Raw genomic sequence first — 26,308 nt, 5'->3', positions numbered from 1 at the left:
AAAAGAAATGGACATTTTCAGCATGTGGATTTTGCTGTACAACACCTCAATTATAGACACACCTTGCTCTTTGGAATTTTCTGAAGTTGCCATAAAATAGTTATCTCAGTGTGTTATTTCACATTTAATTAACAATCGAGCTCACAAATTTTTCTTTTTTTTTTGTCCTGTGCCAAATACATCAGCAGATATCCCATATCAAGAATTCTTAATTATACTGCTTTTGGAAATTAGCATTATATGAGCATTTTGAAACATCTTTCTACTTATTAACCAATTTTATTTGAACCTCCCATAACAAGTAATGAAGAGTGTGTTCACTCATGGTCAGGGTCGGAAATCAGGAGACAAAGGAAGGAGTCTTCACTCTTGCTCAGTCATGAAGTCCAGGTGACCATTGAGCAGCGGCCAATTGATTCATCTGGGGATGCAGAGCTTCCATTCATTCTCATTTTTCAGCATATCCTCATCGTGATTTTTATAGCATCGTGTCAATACCTTTTATTGGCATTAATGTTTTATTGGCTATGTATTTAGGTGCATTCCCTCTAAACCATGCTTCAGATTATGAGGAGTGGGAAATTTGATGTCAGAATTGTTTGGGAAATCTAGATATGGTCACCAAAGAAACAGCTACACACAGGAACATTTCACCAGGCCAGGACTTAAAGCAAATAGGGAATAGCATTTCTGTTGTCCTCTCCCATCAACTGTACTCATTCTTCTAGAGAATAACAACATCCATTCCATTTGGAAGTCATGTTGTTACCCAGCTTCATGGACAGATGAAAGGGAATTATTAGGGCCATCAGCCTTAGAGTCCTAAGACACAGTATCGAATCACTGTTGTTCAACTGGCTACTGTATCTTGCCATGTCTAATGCACATTTTTTGCTCAAATTTTTGAGGGAAAAATAAGCATGTGCATTATGCATGGAATAATGACTGCATGATCTCATGTATGATGCACACAAAATGTTGGTGCATATTATACATGGCAAAATGCAGTATCTCTGCTACTTTAGATATTCCAGAGCCTTGGCTAAAATCGATTCTCCTCATCCATTACCTGACTTGGTAATTTTGGCTTACTCATTTTAGGAATAAAGATAAACTAGTATCTACCAAATAGAATTGTCCTAGGGTTACCTAAGCTACTGTACATGTCAACGAGCTCTTCAAGGAGGTTGTGCTGTCATTCAACTGTGCTGTTTTAGGAGGCCAAATATATACTTTTAAAGATCAGTAATTTACTGAATACACATATGTTCTGAGGTATTGACTCATATAAGTGATTGGAGCAAAATTACAGGGCCCTAACATCACTAAGCTCAACTAATTAACCAGTGTCACTCAATTATACCCCTGGATCTCTGCCTCTGTCCTTGGGGAGGAGCCTGCAGGTGTGGACGTGGAGGAAATGACCCTGTGGGCATGGAGAGAAAGGAGGTCTGATGTGCTCAGGCATGGCCGCTCACGCCTGTCTCTGCGATTCCCTCGGAGTTTGCTGAGATTTCTTCTCTGGAAGCCCATGGCAACGTCCTAATCACCGCTTTTATGCTTTCCTAGCAGCGTGAAGTGCTCTGATGGCTGTCAACAAGCTGTCCAATCCAGGGACTTAATGGCGCGTTTGTTTTCTTTTCTTGCACTGTTCTCTGAAGTCAAACAGTTTCTACAGTTTTAAAGACATGCAGAAGGCAGGAAAAAGTAAAGTAGAAAATCTCAAGAAAGCTTTTTGCACTGAAACCTGAACTTTAATTCCAGAAGTGCCACCACCAACAAATGTTAAGCCTTTGGCCGCTGGTTTGGGGGCCACATAAGGTCAAACTTGTGTCTGCCCTCAAATACAAAGTTCTGCATTTTTATAGGGGAATTGAACTGAGATTTAAAAGGAGGGGCAGATGCGATAGTTTGGTCTTCATTGAACAACTTATTTAAGGAATATAGGTCACCTAATTACCTTTCTGCCTTCCTCCTGAAAAAGGCCCTTCTAAATTCTAAGAAAGTCACCAAAACTGTTTAAATGTTTAATGATTATTATAGCTAACATTCATTTTCAGCAGAATTTATAGGATTTAATTATATTTTTGTGAGTGTTATAGTTTACAGAGCATTATTATGCCTTGTATAATTAATATTTACATATTTATTCTTCTTGAAACTATTAGCTTTGATTTTTTTTTTTTTAGAAAAGATGTGTGGGGTTTTTTTTAAGATTTTATTTATTTATTTTTTAGAGAGGGAAGTGAGGGAGAAAGAGAGGGAGAGAGAAACATCAATGTGTGGTTGCTGGGGGTCGTGGCCCGCAACCCAGGCATGTGCCTTGACTGGGAATCGAACCTGCAATGCCCTGGTTCGCAGCCTGCACTCAATCCACTGAACTATGCCAGCCAGGGCAAGCTTTGATTTTTAAATTTTAAGATTATTATCTTGGCTCATAGCTTCAGTTCTTTACATTTAGGAAAATGTTTTGGTTGTGTCTCTAAATTTGTGATACTAGATCCTTAGCTGAAACTATACTAACTAAACTACATTTTTATAACTATGGGAAATACAGTTTATTTTTAAATAACACACTTTATTCTATTTCTAGCAATGTTGAAGAAAACAAAGAGGGCTAACTGTATACAATCTAGGGTAAAACAATCACTTTGACCTTCCCTTCTCAATAAACTTGCATTTCTAGCTTTTTTGTTTCTCCTTGGCTGAAAAGGTATTGCCTATTGGTAAATGTAGGTTTTATATGTGTTTTTATTATTTTTTCATGTTTCACAAAGCAACTGTATGAAAAAGGAAAAACTTCACGTAGTTATTGGGTTCATTTAGTATGAAGTATGAACAAATTTTAATGGCAGTGACTATTTTTTTAAAGATTTTACTTATTTATTTTTAGAGAGGAAAGGGAGGGAGAAAAAGAGAGAAAGAGAGAAACATCAATGTGCAGTTGCTGGAGGCCATGGCCTGTAACCCAGGCATGTGCCCTGACTGGGAGTCGAACCTGCGATACTTCGGTTTGCAGCCCACGCTCAATCCACTGAGCTACACCAGCCAGGAGTGACTATTTTTTAAGTTTAATTTTATTAACTTCTTGTTATCTTGCCAGCCTACTATGTCTGTTCAAGAAGAGTCTGAGAAGTAAAAACCTGTCTTCCTTTACTGATAGTTCTCTCAGTAAGGTCAGCCACCACTGAAATGAACGGAGCATTTTCCAAATGCTCCCACTCCAGACAGAGGGCAGGAGTGGCAGTGCTGACCTGCATGGACACTCAGAGAGGACATTAACTGCGTTGATGATGGCACAGGTGTGCTGTGAAAAATGCCTTGGAGACAAGGACATGCTGTGTCTTCTTTACCATCAGCTGTTTACTCAAGAGTCAAAAGTAAGAGTTTCTCAAGACTGCAGATTCTAATACAATTCTGAACTCTCCTCGTCCACTTTGCTGTGGCTTCAGAAAGTCTACCTGAAGTTGTTACACCAAGGGGTAACACAGATGGGACTTTAAAGGGTGATACGAACAGCTTGGTCTACACTGGCTTGTCTTCTAAATTGGGACTACTGTAATAGAACAATTAAAGAAAAGAAAATTTAAAAAATAAAGTAAAGAAAAAAATTGTTCATGTCTATTTAAGCCCTTTCGTTAGATGAAATAAACTTGGTAGACAAATTAATAAGAAATTGATTTAGAAGTCAACACATCCCAAAATTCCTCTGGATGTTTCTGAAAAAATAATTCATACCTATGTGTATGTACACGTATACATACAGACATATGATTATGTGTGTATGTGCACATACATACACACATAAATTTTTGTTGTTGCTCTTGATTTAAAAATCACTTCTTTCTCTTAATAGCTTTTCTATTTTTGAATTAATATCCAGTCTCTAATTTTGTTTAAAACCTACTGAATAAATTTCAAGTCTAGTGTTATATTCCACAGAGCAAAGAAAAAAAATATTTCTCTTAATCGGTTAATTTTTAAACTGTGATCATGTGGGGAATGTGTTTTTTAAATTACAGCCAGACCTTCAAAATTTGGCTTTAAGTAAGTATTTACTTATTTAAATACTTACTTAACTTACTTAAATACTTTACTTACTTAAATGATATTTTGTATAAAATAACAAAATATCAATGGCTGTCTAACACTTTGCCTGGAAAAATATAAAGCTTAAAGTAGATTGAGAGAAGTAACAAATAATACCAATTTCTCATATTTGTTATTATGTCTGTAAGACCTCTTACATTTATTCTATCATTTTGTTCCTCACAACCATTCTGGGTGGAGGCAGAGTGGAATTAATACCACCTTGTAGGTAAGAAGTGAAGACTCATGTTCGCTCTGCTGGAAAGATGGAAAGCTATGGCTTAGACTTGGGTTTTCTAAAGCTAAGTCCAATTATCTCTTACTTTAGAATTATCAGGCTTCTTATGCTTGTTCAATACACATAAAATACTTTCTTTAATAAGAAACACAAAATGTTTACATTTATACTGCAGCTGAGGGCAGTGATGAGTTCCGGGAAGCCTTGTCTGATTTGCCTCAGATTCACTAGCACAGACAGTGGATCACACAACACCGTATTTCAAGTTTTAGCACATTCCAAAGACATGAAGGAATATAAATTCAAATTTCTTTATAAAAGTGCTATTTTGACTGTCTGAGATAAAAACCCCAGTCACTGGGCTATGGGGTGAGAAGGGATCTCTCAGCACTGTGGGTTCTACAAAGTGAGAGTTTCTTTCACAAGTGGTGATTGGAGGGTGAGCAAGAATAAGAAAAAGCACGGAAGAACTATTGCAGTCCCGCCAATGTCTAGGACCTCTGCATAGATACACAGATCCAGTTCAATAGCTTATGCCAAATACACTCAGAGCAAAATACACACCAGGGAGCTTCAGATTCATTGCTGTATCTACCTCCAAAGGGCTAAAATACATGATGTGGCTAAGAATACGCAAGGGTACTGAGAGACCCATTAGTTACCTGAATGTGCAAAAGTGTTTTACCTGTGGGAGTCAAGGGCATATCTTAGCAAAAGCCTCATAAACTTGTTTTGCTTGTAAAACATGTTTGTTGGCAGTAGAAACTCATTCCTTTTGACCTTTAACTCCACATTCTCCTGTTTTGCTATATACACTTCCGAAGGGGATTTGAATGTCATTTACTTTTAAAAATCCAGAGACAAAGAGCTATGAGATTCCAGCATTAAAAACTAAAATCCTTGTGGACTAATAAAATACACAAATTAAAGTAAATGTGCCTCTGAATGTTTGCAGTATCTTAAAATTTGTTCTTACTATCAAATCCCTGCTATTCCCTTTTATAATTGATCATTCTTGAGCTAAAATAATTTTGTCTTTAATTAGCCAATTCAGATGACACTTTTGTGAAAATAACTTCTCCTATGCTTCCTAACCCTCATCTTTCCCTTCTTAATTTTGTTTAGTTTTACCTACTTTGTACCATCCAATTGTCATATAAATATTCATTTTCCTAGCTCTAAAAAAAACACTAAAATCTTAAATCAATTTATTATGATCTGAGAGGATTTTTGTAGTTAAAGAAAAGAGGCAATGCTAGCAGAGAGTTTGATTTTCTAACAGCCCATAGTAACATATACACTTTCCTCTCCTTAGGGCGGTATGTATATTGTCATATACATTAAAGACATAGAAGCAAAGACTGTCATTTCTGAATACTTTGGGGATACACATATATCTATCATTGCTCACCAAGAGTCCTGTCAAAACAATACAAAACAAAAGAAAAACCTGATACCTCCTTCCTCTAAGTAACACAATCTAAAAAATGTAGATCACAAAACCAAGCATGATGTTATACCTATTCTAAGACTTGACCTTTTTGTGTTGGATATATTTTAAACATTAATATTCAGATAGCTGAATCACTGTTTACTAAACCCTGAGAATGACAAAGGAGCTAAGCAGACTTATGGAACAATTTCTTTCTACCCTGAAATTTAGATGTCAAAAAATCACTGCATGCTGGAAGCTTCATTATTGGTATCTGTCATCTTTCTAGAAAATTCAAGAACAAGATGAAGTTCAAAAACATCTGCACTCAATTCCATTGAATTCCTTACTCTCATGGTTCTGTCAATTATTCTTTGTCTGGCTTGAAATCAATAAAAGACAGGAATAATACAAGTCATGCCATTATTTGGAGATCTATCCATAATTTTCAAGAGTCTCTGGGATCAGTAGAGATTTTTTTTTACACAGTGATTTTTTTAGAGTTATTTAAGGCATTAATGAAGTACTTTTATTCTGACATATTATTTTCTAAGTCAAGGAAAAATTTATGTTCAAATCTTACCTATATTAATTATAAACACATTTGTATAAATAACATTCAGTTTAGATATAAATAATTTTCATTCTACCCCCCACATAGAGTTCCCTTAATGTCTTCCAGTGAATCCCAATCCACACAGGAACCCATTGTTCAGACTTCAATCAGCATAGATCAATTTTGCCAGTTTTTTAACTTTATACAAATGGAATCATACAGTATTGGTTTTTTGAGATTTATTGTTTATATTTAGTCCAGTTTTTGCTGTATGATATTCCACCATATGACTATACCATGATTTATTTGTCCATTTCTGTCCTTGATATGCATTTGGACTGTTTCTAATGTGGGTTATCATACCTACTACTGTTGCAACTACTCCAAACCAGACGCTTGGTGGGCATAAGCACTATGTTATCTGGGTTACGCACCGATGGATGAACATGCTTGGTTGTAGGGGTTGGTAAGCTGAACTTTTGTAAGTGCTAACCAGTAGTTTTGCAGATGGGCTGTAACGAGTTATACTCCCATCAGCAATGCCTGACCCTTGCAGCTGTTCCAAGTAATACTTAATATTGTCAGTCCCTTTAGTTCTAACCATGCTAGTGAGGATGCACTGTATCTCATTGTGGTTTTAATTTACAATTCTTTGATAAGTAATGATAGTGATCACACTTGAATATACTTACTATCCACTTATGTATTTTGTGACTTATCTGATCAAATTGGGCTGATTTTCTTTTTATTATTGATTGTAGATGTTCTTTGTACATTCAGGGAACAAGCTCTTGGACAGCTATTGGTAGTACAAATAATGTTCTCTAGCTCTATGACTTGCTTTTCTTAATGGTATTTTTATAAGAGCAGAAGTTTTAAATTTTGCTTTTGGCCACTTCACCATTTTTTAATATGTTTTGCTTCATGTGTTTCTACTCTAGCATTTACCTCTTAACAGCAGAAAACAACTCTAATTCTCGGGCTTCCTCTTCCTGTCAATATCTGAGATTCAATATCTGGACTCTTTGTAACACATGTATTGTACCATGTAGGGTTTTAAAATACATTTATCTGAAGGATTAATACATTTTACCTAAAGTCCAAAAATACATTATAGCCATTCTGGACAGACATATATGTGTCAACACACACAGCCACTATTTCCAAAAACATTTGCAGAGTGTGAAAGATGCACCTGTCGGAAAAACTCCTCCATCAAGGCCATGGTCCACCGGTGATGCAGCTGCCAGCATTTGGCTGGGTGGCTGATGTCTGCTGCGTGAAGAATCAGAGACATGGTTTTGGCCCTGTCAATCCTGTAAAACCAGGGACATGCACAAATCATCAGAACAAAGTAAGCAGTTACAGTTCTCTCTGAGTCCAAACCCATGGAACTCTAATGTCACAAAAGAAAATAACCTACCCTTCAGGCTGCTGCAAATTGTTTCGTATATTTTTAATTTGCTGGAAGTGACCAGACATGTCTGTAGACAAAACCATTTCAACCACTAGGTTCCGAAGATCCCTGTGGAGTCATCGAAAGAAAAAAGGTTCATTTAGCCCTTTAATGTTCTCAAGAGGAGCACTTCCTGAAACACTGCTGATTACATTTTATTTTTCTTAATAGGTATGAACACAGAAGAAGCTACTTTTTAAATATAAAAGCACTTTTTAAAGTTTACATCATTTTCCCTTTTAACATTAAGGATTTAGGAAGTTGCCTGGAGAGCCATCTGTGGACGAGGCTCTTGGACATCTCCCCTTAAAGAACTGGATGCTTTCTCCTCCCCCACTTGCAATCATCCCCCACCCACAAATCCTAAACACCATGCTTCTGCCTGAAAGGATCCTGACCAGTTTTAAAGAAAAACTATTACAAATGCAGTAGGTGCTGTTAACAAAATCTGTAATATTTAATGTTGCAGTAGGCAGTTAGTTAGTTATTAATGAAAGTGAAGGGAGCCAGACACCAGATTAAGCCAGATTAACTAGGAAAGGACAGTTTCACAGTCAACCTGGACATCAGAGTAGGCAGGAAAGATGTTTTTCAGTCACCTTAGGGAGCAACTGGCAACATTCCGCTGGATTAACTGGGGCAGGGAGGAAAATGGGAAAGGAAATTCCTTTCACTAAGTATGTGAGCCGTAGGAACTGAATGGCAGAGCAGAACTATGAGACATGCGCATGCAGTAGGAGCCAAAATGGTAACCATAACAGAGAGGAGTGTAGCCTGGGGAAATTTGGGGTAAGATCAGGTAGGATGAGGGAAAAAAACCCCAGAAGATCCAAGAAAGGGCCTGGATAGGAGAAGGTACCAGGACAGGCTGGGAAAAGCTAGGAAAGAGGTTGAACAGTTTGAAAGAAAACCTGCACTTTTCTGAAACCAAGAAAATAAATTGAGACAGCAAGGGCCTTGAAGCAATCACAATTATAGCCTGCCCACTCTCCAACAGCATACTATCACATTTCAGTCTAATAAAACTTGCCACAGTCTTTTAAAATCCTCCTACACAGTGTCCCTGAAATTCTTTTCCTGCAACACCACAGAACAATCCTATTTCCTGACCGTGCTGGGGAGACCTGCCTCTGTCCCAGACTGCCAGAGTCCAGGTCCTTCTCCCGTGACATTTATACAGCATTTATTGAGTCCAGCAGTGTTCTGGGCACTTTTTAATCTTTGTAAAGACATTTAATCTCTGTAATGGCACTGTTACAGGGGTATTATTATTTACTACCACAGAAGATCGAGTCCTTTGCTCAGTCACACAGGTAGTACAGAGCAGAGATAAGATCCACACCAAGAGTTCCACTCCCAAGGTTGATGCCGGGAGCACTGCCCTGTGCCAACCTTCCACCTTAGAACCCCAGAAAACTAAGACGTTAATGTAAGCAGGGGTTTTCAGCTTCAGCTTTCGAGACCCTGACCCTACATGTCATAAGCAGAGCTATCAGTACTACTGAAATATTAGCCGAGACACTGTAAATATGGGAGCCACATCACAAACCTATACGTGAATGCCTCATTCTCACACTGAGTGCAAAGTAGGCTGCCCCAGCTAGCTTGCATCTTCCTCTATTCATGGCTTGCTCAGTACAGACAGTTAAAATACAGGGGGAGGCAAAAGTAGGTTTACAGTTATAAATATGTGAAACATAGGATTTATTCTTGTATTATTACTTGTTACTTATTGTGATATTTTACATATAAGCAACTGTACTCATAAACATACTTTTGCCCCACCCTGTAGTCACCCATATGGGAAACCATATTTTATTTTAATTGTGTGGTGTGACCTGTAGAGTAAGTTACCTGAAGATGGTATAATCAAACTACTTATTTTTAAAAACAATTTCATATGGAGGCTCTTGTTGAAAATTATGAGTGCTCAATTCAGTTGTAGTTTTCAATAGGAGCCATGCTAGTTAGAATACCTTTGGCTAAATATTAAGTGAAGGCAAATTATTAAAGATAATAAAGTCATTCTAAATTACATTTTTTCCTCTAAAATTCTGAAGAGACCCATACTACGACAGTAATTAACCCAACATATTTACTTTAACTAAGGAAAAATGAGACTGAAGTTATAAAGTCTGTAAATCTAATAAAAAAACATTGTGCTTTGTAGATATCTGATCAGTAAATGCTAGGTATTATCAGTAATCTGCTAAAATATGTCAATAAACTAGACAAAATAGTGCACAAGGGAAATGTTGCTTTATTTATGAAATATTGTTGCCAAAAGTTTAATATTGTTGCAATTGTGGTTACGAAAGGTATTTTAAGAAGTAAATAGATATACAAGTAGAAAACATACAAGTCCTTAAAAACCTATCCATATTTTAATTCTTGGTAAAATGTTAGGTTTAAACTAGCAAAATTATAGCTTTTTGGAAACTGTTGGATCTGTTAAATTCTACAATATTATAATATGTATAGTAATTGTAGAAAACAATAATATAAAAATATTCAATTAGGATGACTGAGAAGTTACTTTATGGAAATTTACAAAAATACAGGAATAAATTATTAGAATAAAATATTAAAGATGTTAAAGAATAGTGTGTAATAAAAACAGAATCAACTTTGAGGAGGAAAAGGTTTAATTCAAAGAAATAGTAATAAAAATAATATATACATTAACTCTATGAAATGAAAATCACTGTTGAAGAAATAAATACTCTAAATGTAAATAGTCAAGTCAATCTTTCAGACCTTAAGAAATACCTCAAAATTTGTCTCCCTGCTTCTACTTTTGCACTTCTACTATCCAGCTAGCCCCACAGTGGTCACTTTTAAATCTTCTTACCATTAGACCCTGGCCTTCCTAGGCTGGAAGCCCTCCTGGGCTATTGTTCCCTGCAGAATAAAATAGCCTGAACTGGGTTCCCAAAACAAGATGTCTCCTCCCTCCCCACCTCCCCGTCCTCTCCCCCTCTACACCAGCCACACACACACACTCTCCATCTTACAGCTGTTTTCAAGTTGCAAAAGTAGCCTTGAAAGTCCAAGACCATCAGTATTTGGAAAAAATAACCATGGGAAATTAGGGCTGTTTTAAACCATAAATTAACTTTTCTTTAATAATCAACCAATTTATTTATTTAAAGGCAATTCTTGATCACAGGTAATTTTTTTCCTTTGAACATTTCTTTGTGCCTTGATTTAAAGATTAAAAATAAACTCTTGGGTATTTTGCATTTGAATGGGAAGCTTTTCTACCTATTAACTGACTTTTAACAAGAAAGGATTTCCTTCTTTCCTTCCTTCCTTCCTTCCTTCCTTCCTTCCTTCCTTCCTTCCTTCCTTCCTTCCTTCCTTCCTTCCTTCCTTCCTTCCTTCCATATATGTAGTTCCCATAGACTATTAGGGATCTACTAACACTAAAAACTTTCTATGTTTATCTGAAATTCATATTGAACTGGATGTCCTTTATTTTTATTTGCTAAATCTGGCAACCCTATAGTCAAATGAAGGGGATATGATAACAAAGCCATTAGGAAGAAAGGAGATAAAGTTCCCTTGAGTTCAAGGTGTATCTTATTGTTTCCCCTACCCGGCAACAACTATCTCCATTCCATGCAATTTTTTTTTAAGAAGATAGATATTTTGGGGAAACACGTAAAATTCACTTTTGTACCTGGATCATTTTAGTATATTTGTAATATTTTTCTTCATATAGTGAATTCTTTGTTTTTTTTAAAAAAGTTAACCTCCACATAGAGAAAAGTAATATATGAAGGAATTATTATGACAGTTATGTAGGATCACATATTGGTAGAATTGAGGACAGTTACAGACCAGATAGTATAAACTATGTATCTTAAAGTATTTGTTTCATGGTGTGTCATCTTATGGATTGGTGATGATGCCTGTAGCTGTTGAATTGGTCTGGAAATAATTCAACTCCATCTAACAGAGCTTAGCTCCTGAACAAAGACTTCTAGGTACTTATCTCCTCAGAGTCATCCAGTCAAGGGGAGTTGAGTTTGTAGTATTGCTACCCGTATAGTTGTCTAGATATTAATAAAGAAGCAAAGGGAATTAGAGATTGTGTTTAATAAACTGAGGAGCATAAGCCTGTTTGCTTAGCCAAGAAGCTACAGCTTCACACCCCAGGGGATCACAACATTTCTCCACAAAGAGAGTTGACACTCCTCCCTTCCCGCTCTGGTACCGAATTGGCAGGAGCCGAATTGGTTGGGGGAGGTGCTTGACCATAGAGACCTGTCAATTTAGAGGGTAGACCCATTACAAGGCAACAAAAGCTTGGGATGTTGATCGGTTATTCTGAAAAACCTTCTGGTTATAACCCCAGGGGAATAAAGAAGCTCTCACACGCTCTCTCTCTCTCAGTCAGTGACCTACACTTACCTGTTCATTCCTGCATTCTCTCTCACACCCAGGAACACACACACACAATCATGTGGGCCAGCAGCAGACACACGGGCTCCTAACAACTAAGCCTTAATATAAAACAGGAACTCTGGAACTGGGCTTTGTTTTGGCCTTGCTGAAGACAAGGTTGGACTTTTTCCATGGTGGGATGGACAGTGATGGGACATCAGAAACCCAAGGAGCACCTTCTATTTCCACCTGAATAAACCTCGCCACAAGACTGCACCTCCCCTACAGGTCCCTGGAATGCTTTCCCTGGGATCCCATGGAAGAGCATGATTTCCACTCACAACAGTATGTGTAAGGGATTAACTTTCATCTGTTTTCTTCACCTTGTCACATATTTAACTTTTTCCTGAAATTAAATTTCCTCTAGTTTTCCCTTTAAACTCACCTCCAGTCATCTTTGGATAAATTTATCATGACATTCATTTCTTCTTCTTGCATAAGTCGGTAAGCTGCACTCACATGGTGATTTTCAAGGACAGATCGATCATTATACAAAATGGCAACATCTGACCTAAGAATTAAAAAGAAAACACCTAGTAGAGGATTTCTTTATACTTCATTAGTGCCTAATAACACACTCGAGTAACAGTACATCTCATCAGTAAAAACCCTATAATCAAACTCCTGAATTTATAGAAATACCTGTTTTCCTTTTTTTAACTATATGACTTTTTAAAAAAATTCACTTTATTTTTAGAGCACTTTTAGATCCACAACAAAATGGAGTAGAAGGTACAGAGATCTGCCGTATACGCCCTTGTCCCACATACGCACAGCCTCACCTGCTATCAGCACTCCCTGCCAGAGGGTGCATTACAATTGATGAGTCTACACGTGTTTGTCACCTGGAGTCCATAGTTGACTTTAGGGTTCACTCTTGGTGTTGTATATTCTATGGGCATGTACAAATGTATGATGACATGTATCCATCATTATAATACCATACAGAGTATTTTCACTACCCTAGAAATTCTCCATGATTTGCCAATTCACTCTTCCCACCTCCTTAACCCCTGGCTATCACTGATCCTTTTACTGTCTCTGTAATTTTGCCTTTCCACAATGCCACATAGTGGAATCATATAGCATGTAGCCTTTTCATATTGCTTCATTCATTTAGTAATATGGATTTTGGTTTCCTCTATGTATTACCATGGCTTCATAGCTCAATTCTTTTTAGTACCAAATAATGTTTCATTATCTGTATGTATCATAGTTTATTTATTCATTCACTTACTGAAAGATATCTTGGTTGCTTTCAAGTTTTGGCAATTACAAATAAAGCTGTTATAAATATGTGTGCATGATTTTTGTGGACACAAGTATTCAAATCCTTTGGGTAAAATGCAAAGCAATGTGATTGTTGGGTCATATGGTTGGAGTATGTTTAGTTTTATTAGAAAACATCAAACTGTCTCCCACTAGGGCTGTACCCTTTTGCATCCCCCCTGGCAATGTACAAGAGTTTCTGCTGCTCTGGATCCTGGCCCACACTGCCCGTCATCAGTGTTCTGGATGTCAGTGAGTCTAACAGGTGCATTACAGTGTCTCATTGTGATTTTAGTTTGCATTCCACTGAGGACAAAAGTGGCGTGAAGCTTCTTTTCATATGTTCTTTGTCTTGTCTGTGTATCTTCTTTGGTTAGGTGTCCATTAAGACCCATTTTTAAAAATCAGAATGTCTTCTTATTCAACTTTGTGTTTTAAGAGTTCCTTGTATATTCTGAATAGTAGCCCATTATCAAAAGAATCTTTTGTGAGGCAAACCTGGTAAGTACTACACTAGAGAAACCACTTGGAAGTATCTTTTGTAAAATACGTTTGTAAGTATTTTCTCTCAGTCTGGTTTGTCTTCTAATTTTGATACCGTCTTTGACATGTGAATAGCATAGGTTTTTAATTTTAAGGAAGTCCAGTTTACTATTTTTTTTCATGAATTGTGCCTTTTTTATTTAAATAGTCTTTGTCAAATCTAAGATCATGTAGATTTTCCCTATTATCTTCTAGGCATTTTTAGTTTTATGTTTTACATTTAAGTTGATGATCCATTTTGAGTTTATTTTTGTGAAGGGATGTAAGATCTGCATTTAGATTCTTCTTTTTCTTCTTCTTCTTCTTCTTCTTCTTATTATTATTATTTTGCATGCAGATATCCTGTTGTTACAGCACCATTAGTTGAGAGACTCTCTGTGCTCCATTGTGTTTGCCTTTGCTCCTTTGTCAAAGATCAGTTGTGTATTTAGGTGACTTGTTTCTGGGTTCTCTATTCTGTTCCACTGACCTATTTGTCTATTCTTTGGCTAATGCCACACTGTATTAATTACTATAGCTTTATTGTAAGTTTTAAAGTTGGACAGTGTTAATTTTTCAACTTTCTTCTTTTTCCTTCAATGCTGTGTTGGCAATTCTGAGTCTTTTGCTTCTCATATAAACTTTAAATCTGCTTATGAAACCCACAAACTAACTTACTAGGAGTTTGGGATTTCACTAAAGCTATAAATCAATTTGAGGACTGACATGTGGACAGTATTGAGTCTTCCTGTCTATGAGCATCTACCACTTTCCCCAACCTCAGGCTCCTCTTACTTTTCCTTCCTCCTGGTAGACTCATACTCTGTCAGCACTAAAATTGCCTCATTAAGACTTTGCCCTGGCTGGTGTAGCTCAGTGGATTGAGCGTGGGCTGGGAACCAAAGTGTCGCAGGTTTGATTCCCAGCCAGGGTACATTCCTGGGTTACAGGCCATAACCCCCAGCAACCACACATTGATGTTTCTCTTTCTCTCTCTCTCTCTCTCTCTCTCTCTCTCTCTCTCTCTCTCTCTCTCTCTCCCTCCCTCCCTCCCTTCCCTCTCTAAAAAATAAATAAATAAAATATTAAAAAAAAGACTTAGTGTTTTAGGTTTTTCAGTGGGTAGAGTCTCTGTTATCACCTATCACTGAATGTTTACCAAAGAATTGGCAAGAACAAATAAAAGGAACTGGGCTCCTATTTGAGATAAACCATGCTTTATTATTACTCCAATATATGGGAAATGACCTATAGAATAACCTACCTTCTCTTTTTAGAATTTCATAAAACTAAGTCAACATGTACTTAGCTAATTGTGCATACCTTCAAAATACACTTTCTTTTAACAATTTCAGCTATGGCCTAAAAATTACTTAGCCAATAATCAAAGCTCAGTGCAAAGAAAATTGAACTAGCAAAGCTTACACACAATCCTTATTTAAGAGTGGATTAAATAGATATTGCCCCAGTATCTCCAGAAGTTTCCCGGGATCATGGGAAAAGCTATAATTTGCAAATCAAGTATCATGTGCATGGCCTCACATGTAGTCATGGCAGTTTTGCCAGGGTTGTTAAAACACGTGGCTCCACATGGCACTGTTTCTGCCTTTCACCAGCAAGAAAGTAATGCGTTAAAATTTAATTGTAGCAAAGTATGTACAATTTTGTCTCATAAATTGAACAGGGTATTGAGAATACAACATAGTTTTAGTGTTTGTGATGGTCTTTGCTAAAATAAGAACAAGACTCTAAGCAACATCCAGTATCCATGGTAACATGTAGCTCAGCATTTCCTTTTTACAAGAAATTTATTATTCTCATTTATTTATATTTGTAAGGATTTCATGGCTTATAATGTCTATATTAAACTTAAAACTAGCCTAGCACTCTGTTTTAAATCATTTTTCAATCACTTTGTATTATCCAGTGAGCAGGTTTCCATATTCAGAAAGCACTCTAAATCCAATTAACAGTGAATAATATAAAATGCAGTAGAATCATTGATATCAGTGACATAAAAACCTATTTCTCCTTAGACAAAATGTGAAGGTGATGGTGAGTGTTTTAGAAAACATCTTTTTTGTTGCATTTGTGGTCACTATAACATTTTGTTTGTAGAATTTTCAAGTTCTTATAAAATTAATCCATTAAATAACTGATCTTAGTAGAAAATTTATAAGAAAAAAGTAAAATACTAGAAATTCACCCCTTTTCCACAGTTTCTTAATGCAAAAATAGGGGGAACTGTTTTCTTCCTCCTTCTCTTTCTCTCTCTTCTTTTTCCCATCTCCATGTCCTTCTCTGTAGTTCAAGGTTCAAGTGAACTGAGACTCTTCATTCAGTTGTCAGTCAACAGTAAAAGAAGAAAGCTGGAACCTGTAACACCACTGCCAGAAGCATGTAACACCAGTCCATTGCCTTCACTCTTAACAGTAGAAAGAGCAAGAAGTATTCATCGGTGCCAGATCACTTGCTCCCTTCTCCAACTTCCAAAATTATTGTTCTCTGCAGGACCCAGCTCAGTAATGAGCTGTCTTTAATTAAAATCCCACTCATTATGGTTTGGGGGATGCAGAAGAGCCTTTGATAAGCAGAACTATCTTCATGGGTTACCTTTCCTTTGATGTTCCCCTCAAACAAAAACAAAACAATTCTTTGTACTCTGCAAACATTCACTGTGCCAGCTGCAGGGGTTCCCTCTCCCCTTCATGCTCTTTCAGTCTGGGGGACTCTGAAAATAAACAGAACACCTTCCCCAATATTTCATTGTTTGAATTTCATCTCTTCTTCTGTCTCCCTCAAGGGGCCATGATCTGTAAGCCCACCCATTTCAGCCTGTAAAGGATTGCGACCACCATATGTCCATTTCTGACTATGGGAGCAGAGTCATGTAAGTAGACTGGATTGAGAGTGAACATCCCTCTTAGCTTCTCAGGAGTGCTACTGCCATCAGCTAACTATGCATATAAATAGGTTATTTCACTGCTTGAGATCTTTGTATTTTCTTCTAAGACTTTGAGGTTAGACCAGGTGATCCATAATGTGAATATCAGCCACTTTAGAGTCCCTTGAAGCTCTAAAATGTTGAATATTTTATAAAAAGTTTGCACGCTCTTCACATCAAAAGAGCAACTTCCTATAACTGGAAAATCAGTTGTTAGAAATTGCTATTAAAAAACAAATGAACACACCACATAAAACCTGCACATGAAGGTTTATATCAGCTTTTCTCATAAGTGCAAAGATTTGGAAGCAATCAAGATATCCTTCAATGGGTAAATAAATAAATAAACTCTGGTACATCCAGAAAATGAAATATTATTCAGCAATGAAAATAAATGAGCTGTCAAGCCATAAAAAGACATATAGGAGCCTTAATCACATATTACAAAGTGAAAGAAGCCAGTAGGAAAGGGCTTTATAGTGTATGCTTTCAACTATATGACATTTTAGAAAAGGCAAAACTACAGAGACATTAACAAGACCAGTAGTTGCTATGAGTAAAAGGGGAGGGAAAGAGGAAAGAATTAAAAGGTGAATGAAACAAGGGGGCATTTAGGGCAGTGAAATGGTTGTGTGTATTACTATAATGATGGATGCATGGCATTATACACTTGTAAAACCCTTACAATGTATAACACAAGAAGTAAACCCTAATGTAAACTGTGGACTTTAGTTACTAGTGATGCATCAACAATGGTTCATTGATTGTATAAACGTACACAGTGCAAGATGTTAATGACAGAGGAAACTGTGGGGTGTGGGGAAGGAGCCTATGGGCACTCTGTGCTCCTTGTTCAATTTGTCTGTAAACCTAAATCTGCTCTATGAAATAAATTCTACTAATTAAAAAATGAACAAATAAAAAACAACTAGGTTTAGTAATCCCTCAACAAAAATAGAGTTTCATAGTGGTTCCAGAAGGACATCAGTCTTTCAACTTACATCTCCATCTTAAGCATATCTGACTAGTGAAAGACAGAAATTTCAGGATCCAACGCATATAAAGGGATCGTGATGGGTCCGCAACCAGATTCTGCCTCCCAGGAAGGGAGACCTCTGGGCAGCCAAAAAATTTCAGAGCACCTTCCTGTTATGGACTGATTTGCCTTCCCTGAAAATTTACATATTGAAGTTCTAATACTTTATCACCCAGTACTTTAGAGATGAGGCCTTTACGTATTTGGAGATAAGGACTTTAATGAGATAACTGAGGTTAAATGGGGTCATAAGGGTTGGGCCCTAATCCAGTATCTCTGGTGTTCTTCTAAAAGGAAGATACAGACACCAGGGATGCTCACCCACAAAGGAATGGCCATGTGAGGACACAGCAAGAGGTGGCCATTTGCAAGCCAGCGAGAGAGGCCTCAGCAGAAACAAAACCCACTGACTCTGTGATCTTGGCAGTAAGTCTCCAGAACTGTGAGAAAATTTCTGTTACCTAAACCACCCAACCTGTGGTGTTTGGGGATGGTCCTCCTTACAGACTAACACATTCCCACTCTGCGGTATTGAATCTAATAACTGCCATCATCACCATTATTTTAAAAATTGCATTTTCCAATTATTTTAAATTTAACACTTCATGTTCACCTGGAAGTATACTTTTTTGATTTTTTTCAGAAGTGCAATATTATTATGTATTTTCAAATGCATAATGATACCACACTAGTGCCTTTGACAATAAATCACAAGATTTGTCTCAATAAATAAATGTCTGTCTTGTGTGAGAGTTCAAAATATAAATTCTGGGCATACATAAATTATATTACACATCTTTATGTTCTTTAGATTGCTACGTATGCCACAAAATATATACAAAATTCTTGATGAATAATAGCTGATTGACAGGAGTGTTTATAGCTTAAGGAATTTGGCTAAAACTTATTAAACCTATTATTATTAGACATCTTCATTATTATTTTTAAGTCCTCTTAAAGTAAGTAGTATGCAGAGAACGCATGTCAAATTCTGACTTAGAAGGTTGAAGGCTGTACGCAGCTGACCTGGTCTGAATGTGGAAGTTGTTGGTGGTCCCGGTGTGCTCGTAGTCGTGGATGGCGGCCGCGAAGACCAGCGCTAGAATTTCCAGTTCCGTGAGCCAGTGCTGGAGAAGTAAAGCAAGAGTCCACCATGTTTAGAAAGCAGAGGTTATGTTGTGTTTCTGCAAAAAATGGCTTTCAGTGCACCCAGTATGATTAATCACATAGAATTGTTTTGTTGATTTTAAACACATTTTCCTCCCTATTCCTCCTCCATCAATTGTGCACAATAATGACTGCTTCACGACGCCAATGATTGTTTCATGTCCTGTAAGTTCACAATCCAGACATTGTAATTTTCCTCCCTAATTGAAAAATAAGTTATTTCCTATGATTTAAATGTGAACCCTGACTGGATTTTGAATTCGTAGCCTTACCAGTTGGGATCCTCATGAAGTTAATCACAGTTAAGTGAATGTTAACACACAGCTTGTACACCAGCAAAATGTCTTTTAGCTCAATTTTTGTAGAAGACCTTACTATGAGAAAATTTTCCATCCAAAAGTTGAAAACATTTACTTTGTTTATTAGAGGAACTGAACTTAGTTTTTATATTTAAGTAAGGATTTAGAAGAGTTTCCAAGGATTTACCAAATTTACTTTTTATAACACATACATTCTAAGGCTGTGGAATTAAACTTAATAACAATGAAAAAAATAAAGGCTTTCACATAACACACAGATAACCTGCTTCATATACATTGACCTTTTTGTTATCAATTGTATGGTTTAGCAAAATTCTTCTACTTTCATAAGTTCATTTAGGTAATTCAATAGTTTATCACTCACATTTGCATAGCACTTTTAATGCACTGTCCAATATAACCACATGTAACTATCTAATTAAAAATAAATAAAATTAAGTAAATTAAGTTCTCTTTAATAGTCATAGTAGCCACATTTCAACTGCTCAATAGTCACATGTGACAAGTGGTTCCCATGTAGAGCGGTACAGATACAAAGCATTTTTATCATCACAGAAAGTCCTGTTGGACACCACTGCAATGAGGTGGCAGGAATGAAAAATCCAAAATGACATGAATCTTAGTGGTCTTATTCCATATACTTAAAATAATTAAAGACTTTGCAGAAAGCAACAAAAAATATATATAACAAACTATATGAATACTTCATAAAAGGTCACAAAATAAAGGTGCAATGGAAGGATAGATGGAATGTCTGTGTTGTGGAAATGGATCTTGGTAATAAGATGGACAACGATTAGCAGCTAAATGTCAGGCTGGGAATGGAGAGATTTTAAATAGAAAGATGACATGTACAATGCCACTACAGAGGTCTATATGAAAGTCGAATTGCCAGTAGTACAGTTGTGTTGGAGAGTCAGTGACATGAGATTGAAAATTGTGCAGAGCCTGGGAAAAAGTTGATAGGCTGCCTTGATTAGAGGGGATGAATTTGAATTTTGTATAAAAGGTAAGAGGGAGCCCTTGGAGGTCCATGAGGAGGTGACAAGTGTTGTGTCTCATAGTTGCCAGAGGCATGCTCTTACTAATCTTAGCTCCTTTCACTTAAGCTATTATGGCATTTGGCATATAATAGAAACTTAATATTTCTCTGTTGAATTGAGGTATGCCAGTCTTGCATTAGGAGGAAGTTGTAAGGAGTAGTGGGTGAAGATGCAAATCAGACAATTCTGATTTTAAATCTTTGTTAGTCCTTAGGTAAATAAGTTACTTTACATTTCATCCACAGTTTCCATGAAAATAGAGTCAGTGATCATTCCCCTGTGGCTTTTAAAACTTTACAGATAATGTACGTACTGTGCCTATCGCAAGACTTGTTATATAGTAAAATACAGAATAAATAGCATTTTACTAAACTTATTATCTTAAATACACTGTTTAAGTCATCAATCTGGAAAATAATAGTGAGCTAACATCTTTAGTGATTGCAATTCAAGAATAAATGCCTCACAGGTGGCTGACTGAGAAAATATTCCAAACCAAAGGGGATTGATATAACTAGCCATTCTGTGTTTACAGGTGCATTTTATCGTGAGTCATTAAAAGGAAGAAAATGACCTTATTAAAGGCTTGTATTACAGGCTAAAATGGGACTGAACCTCCAATGTCCCCAGTGAGACTGTGGAATTAAGCACCATGAAATGAATAGCACTTGAAATTAAACCAGTTCTTGTACTCCCAGTAACCCATTCTTTTATTAAAGGAAATTGTTTCTAGAAAAAAATATCATATACTTAAGCATTTCTTAGTGGTTATCCTTAATATCTACAGATTTAACTGTGAGTTTTGAAAAAAGTGACATCTAATATTTACTATAATAATATAGACTATGAAGCTGAAATTATAAAAGAAATAAATAGAAAATCAGAAATGTATATTAATTATAGATTATCTCATTAGTATTTAAAATTACCTTCCCAGCTGTCAAAATGTGTTCCCGCTTTTGGTCTCATTAATCTCTGCCTCTCATAAACAGTATTTCCTCCATAAATGCCCTTATTTATTGTCACACTATATGCTACACTATTAGTTTTAATAATAAAGTTTACATCATAAAATTATTTGGGAAGAAAGAAACATTGAGCGTTAACATTTAATTAAAAATACATCTATTCTGTATTAGTGAAAGTAGAATTTTGAGCTTATTTTTAGCTTCTTAGTTGCCAACTCATTTTATGCTGGTATCAAATGAGAATTCTAACTCAGAAATGGATGTTTAAATTCATGGATTTGGTAAATGATTCATGAGAACAAGCCAAGAAAATGTAGTTGAATCATACCACTCTTGCCAACCAGAATGGTGGTCAGTACCTCCTAGGTTCTTCTGATTTCAGATGATGACAAAGGGTTCAAATAATGGGTAATAAGCAATACAGCACTGTGTTTCATCTACACTGCAGGTTGCATTTTGCCTAGAGAAATGCTCAGGTGGCCTTACTCTAAAATGGGAAGCCCTCAAATTATGTTATAGGGAACTATGGGTGCCATTAATAGCATGCGTGATGGCGACAGATGGGAAGGGAAAAGAGCTAACTTAACTGAAAATTTTAATTAGACGGTATCACTTAATTTTTGTAATCATCCTATATACCATTTACTAGGTAAGTATATTTATCCCTGTTCAGCAGATAACAAAGCTAAATCCTAAAGAAGTAAATCAATCTGCCAAAGGTCACCTAGTTCTCAGGTAGCAGAGCAGTGATTCAAAACAAAATCTTTACGATTCCAAAGTTTCTGCTCCTTCCACAGATCACAATATTTCTCTACAGGTGACAACAAGGTTCATTACTCAAAAAAGACAATATGCTGAAAACATTCTTCTAAAGTTTCAAAAGCAGGATTTCTAGACAATTTAACTGGATGTATTGATGAGTAAAAGTTGATAGAGCTTTCAGATGTTATAAGGCTATTGTCATAGCTGAATTATGCAGTGTGTGTGTGTGTGTGTGTGTGTAAAAGAGAGAGAAAGAAAGTATATGTCTAGGGCTGGGATAATTTCAGTACAGAAAATCACATTGACCTATTAATTCCTGGTGTGTCCAAAAGACCATAATTAACAACTATTTTATCCTGAATTATAGGGCTGGACACTATTTTTTTTCTCTACTATGGCTTTGAGTAGGCTGAGACAGTGTGCTGTAACTTTCCTAGTATAGAAAGCAAGTATATTATAATAATATTAATACTTAACACATATAATTTAATATATAATATAATAAATTAATAATTTTACTAATATTAGTATGTGTGCTAATAACTTATATTTCAGGAATGAGGTTAGGTGCTTTACATATATGATGTCATTGACTTCTCATTGCCAGACTACAAGGTGTTTGGTATTAATCACATTTTAGTGACAAGGGAACCCAAGTGGAGGCTGAACAAGCTGGGAAGTAGTGAAGCAAGGATTCAAACCTATGTATGATTGCTTTGGAAGCCTATACTCTTTCCATTATCGCAATATTGTCTGCGAAGCCATTTATAAGAACAAAATTTCCACATAGTTTGTAGAATAGAGACATAATGGCAAGTTTTCTATAGCTTGATAGGAGAAAAATTGAGTCATTTCAGTGTGTGGGAGGCTATTTCTGGCTATAGCAAGTTGACTACAAATTCCAAAGGAAATAGGGTTTAAGTCATCTCTTTTTCTTCTACTCAGTGTCACTGAGAACACAATGCCAGGAGCCGGAAAGGCAAGTGTTCCCTTGTCAAGGTCCCAATGATTTCCCATTCAGAGAGACATCTGGAGGTGGTTTGGGAGCACACCGGGAAGCACTCACTCTTTAGCAAATGGACTAAGCTGCCCACACCACTGTCACTGTGGCACAGGGTTGCAAATTAATTAAGAGACAAGAGAGGGTGGGAGACAGAGGGTGTCCTAGCACCATTCCTCTGCATTGCTGACTCCTAGGCCTCAGGGTGTCTGATGACATTAACAAACTGAAGGACAATAGCTTCATCACAATCCCTTTTAGGCATGTCCTCTGAATAGTTTGTGAGTAACAGGCTGCATTAGTCACCTGACAGTGTTGGGCTGCCACTGGAGTACTCCATAAATGTCACACTGATAAGACCATTCTGAAACAGCGGGACATCAACTAAACACTAAAGTAAGTGACATTTTAGAATGCTTTTTTGTTGTAAAAAACACTTTCATATATATGAAAATGAATACTCATCTACCACCACTTTTTTCAGCTATACAAAAGTTTTTTTTAAAATAACTTTCCAAATACCTGCAAGCTGGCAGTATGACCTAGTTTTGACAAAGTAGTAAGTAAATTTGTAAATTTACTCAGCCTTTTCTTTCACCATCCATCATGACATTTCTCATTGCTCCCTTCAGTTTGAATGTATTTTAAACTACATAAATTTAGTTTATTTATTTGGTTTAAATAACACTGAGGGGGACAACACGAGTCTCCCACCAGACTATTTTTTTCATAATGGCCAAAGTCAGGGATAAGCAAAGAGCCCACTGACACTTTTTTGCTAAATGATAGTGAAATCATAAACACATTTCCAAACCAAACTTGCTGAAGTAGAGTAAAATTATATTTACAATTAGTTAGTCACTGTCCCCTCAGAAAGGGACTGCATAATCTTTGTTAATAACTTCAATTTTCTAGGAGTCACACGAGCCTGCAAGCCTGGGCCGAATTGCCTTAGTGTTCCAGAGAAGTCGGCATGGCTTGTTATAACCTGGAATGAATCTTCCTTGCAAGCTGTGGGTAAATTCACATTGTACATATGGATTTCTCTACTTACCCACTAAGATAACATCTTCAGTGTCAAAATATGACACTTTTATTTAGCTCCCTTTACACTTGTGACCAAAAAAAAATGTACTTAAGTAAAAACATACTTATAAAATTCTGGCCACTCCCCCCAGCTGAAATGACAGATATCTTAACATTATACTGCACAATTTAAGCAGATTTGTTAAAATATCAAAGTACGCATTACTTTTCTATTCTATCTTGTTCTGAGGAAACTTAATCAGTTCAGTTTCCATTAAAGAGTAAATCTTAAATATTTCATTTTTCAGTTAACTTTCTCAAAGCCAAAGAATTCAGAAAAAAGGAAATGACAAATATTCAATGTGTATACCACCTCACTATCAGATTCAAGACCAAGGCCTTAGACAGGAAAGAGTAAGCAGCTCTAACCAGGAAGATGTCCAAGAAACTTTTGCAAGTGTAGTAGCATTTGCAGCTGTCATGGGACACTTCGTTTATCACATTAAATGGCATGAAAATCAAACCAAGTGAAGGCAAATAGTTCAAGAACAGCTGTGACAATAAAGTTCTTTCAACAAAAAGAGCTTTAAAAAAATTTCCGTGTGTGAGTGTGTCTGTGTGTGTGCACATGCACACTTGCCAGAAAGAGAAACAGGTATAAAGAAGGTTACATTTACTACAGTGAAAAAACTTATACTTTTTAAAGTTATATCTTTGAATGTTTGAGTTTCTACCTATTATTGGTAACTTTTATTTCCTCCTTGTAAGTGTCACATAAGAACCCTGGAATGAATGGTGAACAAACTCAACCAAGGACCAAGTCCAGCTACGGCTACACTTGTTCCAGCCCAATGGGCTCATTGACACCTTCGTTCAGTGGTGCTTGCCTATATGACTCAAAACAGGAAGACTCAAGGTATGAGGTTAACAGCACATATAGTTCAGCATTCTAGAAAGTCCCAAGAGGCTCATGCCACTGCATCAATGAAGGTGTTTGAGATTTCTGCCTCCCTCTAAACAGGACTGAACTCCAAATCAGGTTCTATTACTTTGCAATCTTGTAAAAAAAAAAGGTGTATTTCTATTGAATTGGTGTTTGAATGCCAAGAAAATTTTTTATTAAAAGCCCAGCTGAACTCCCAGCCATCAGCCCCTGTCAGCTGCCAGCTGTGTGAGTGAACCGTCATGGCTGTCTTGCCTAATGATGTCCTCAGCTGGGTTCAGCCGCAGGCACCAGTGATTGAATCACAAGACAGACCCCAAGTGAGAACCTTCTAGTTGGGGCCCTTCTAACCAAGACCCTTGAGAGATATTAATAAGTTACTGTTTTAAGCCACTAAGTTTTGGGGTGGTTTGTTATGGAGCAAAGATAACTGGAACATGGGGCAGGAGTGGGATCTGAGCTTAAGGCTCTGATGGAGCTGCACCATTTTGGAGGCAAAGAAAGATGGAGAAAAAGATAATTTCTTTAGCCATCACAAGACTCTACTGGATGAATCATAGAAAATATGTAGAAAATAACACACTATAGTTTTTGAGGGAAAAATAAGTAACCATGAAAATTTTCCATATACAATAAACCTGGTGAATTATGTACCTGTTATACGTCTTCAAGATCTTCAGGGCAACCTACTGTGTGTGGCTCTAGGGGCTTTGCTTGGCACCAGATTAGAAACACAGTCTCTGCTTCAGAATGATGAGTGTTAAGGATCTCTGGGCCCCCAAAGAGTACTAGTTACATAGATGTGAGTACCAGAAACCCCTGCTACTTAAAAGAACGTGACTTCTGAATTCTAAACAGGTAGGCAACACATACATGGGGTTTGGTGGAACATTCTCTTTACATATGGTTTATGACTCTCCTTCAGCCTAGGTTGGTTGACCTATGAGGACTCAAGAAGGTACTAAGATTTGTGGGTCTCATATGGCCTACACCCCTTTGAGCCCACCTCAGTTTGGAACCTTCAGAAGAGCTGCTTCTCTCTTCACCTCCTGGGAGTCTGCCCGAATTCTGAGACATTACAGAGATTC

At 36.7% G+C, this 26,308-nt stretch overlaps 1 protein-coding gene across 3 annotated transcripts in view; it reads right to left on the bottom strand.

The window, feature by feature from the left end:
* The window catches only part of PDE1A (phosphodiesterase 1A), a 292,632-nt gene that overhangs the window by 28,782 nt on the left and 237,542 nt on the right, over positions 1 to 26,308 (bottom strand). For all 3 annotated transcript variants that reach the window (XM_045823309.1, XM_045823222.1, XM_045823381.1), the window contains 4 exons: positions 19,018 to 19,118; positions 12,606 to 12,731; positions 7,739 to 7,840; positions 7,511 to 7,631 (listed from right to left, as the gene is read on the bottom strand). In XM_045823309.1, the coding sequence (XP_045679265.1) occupies positions 7,511 to 7,631; positions 7,739 to 7,840; positions 12,606 to 12,731; positions 19,018 to 19,118 (450 nt within the window). The remainder of the gene's footprint in view (positions 1 to 7,510; positions 7,632 to 7,738; positions 7,841 to 12,605; positions 12,732 to 19,017; positions 19,119 to 26,308) is intronic.

Source organism: Phyllostomus hastatus, unplaced genomic scaffold (assembly GCF_019186645.2).
Source record: "Phyllostomus hastatus isolate PE091 unplaced genomic scaffold, TTU_PhHast_1.1 phas_contig_1, whole genome shotgun sequence".
NCBI lineage: Eukaryota > Metazoa > Chordata > Mammalia > Chiroptera > Phyllostomidae > Phyllostomus > Phyllostomus hastatus.
This window is presented reverse-complemented; position numbering and strand designations above follow the sequence as displayed.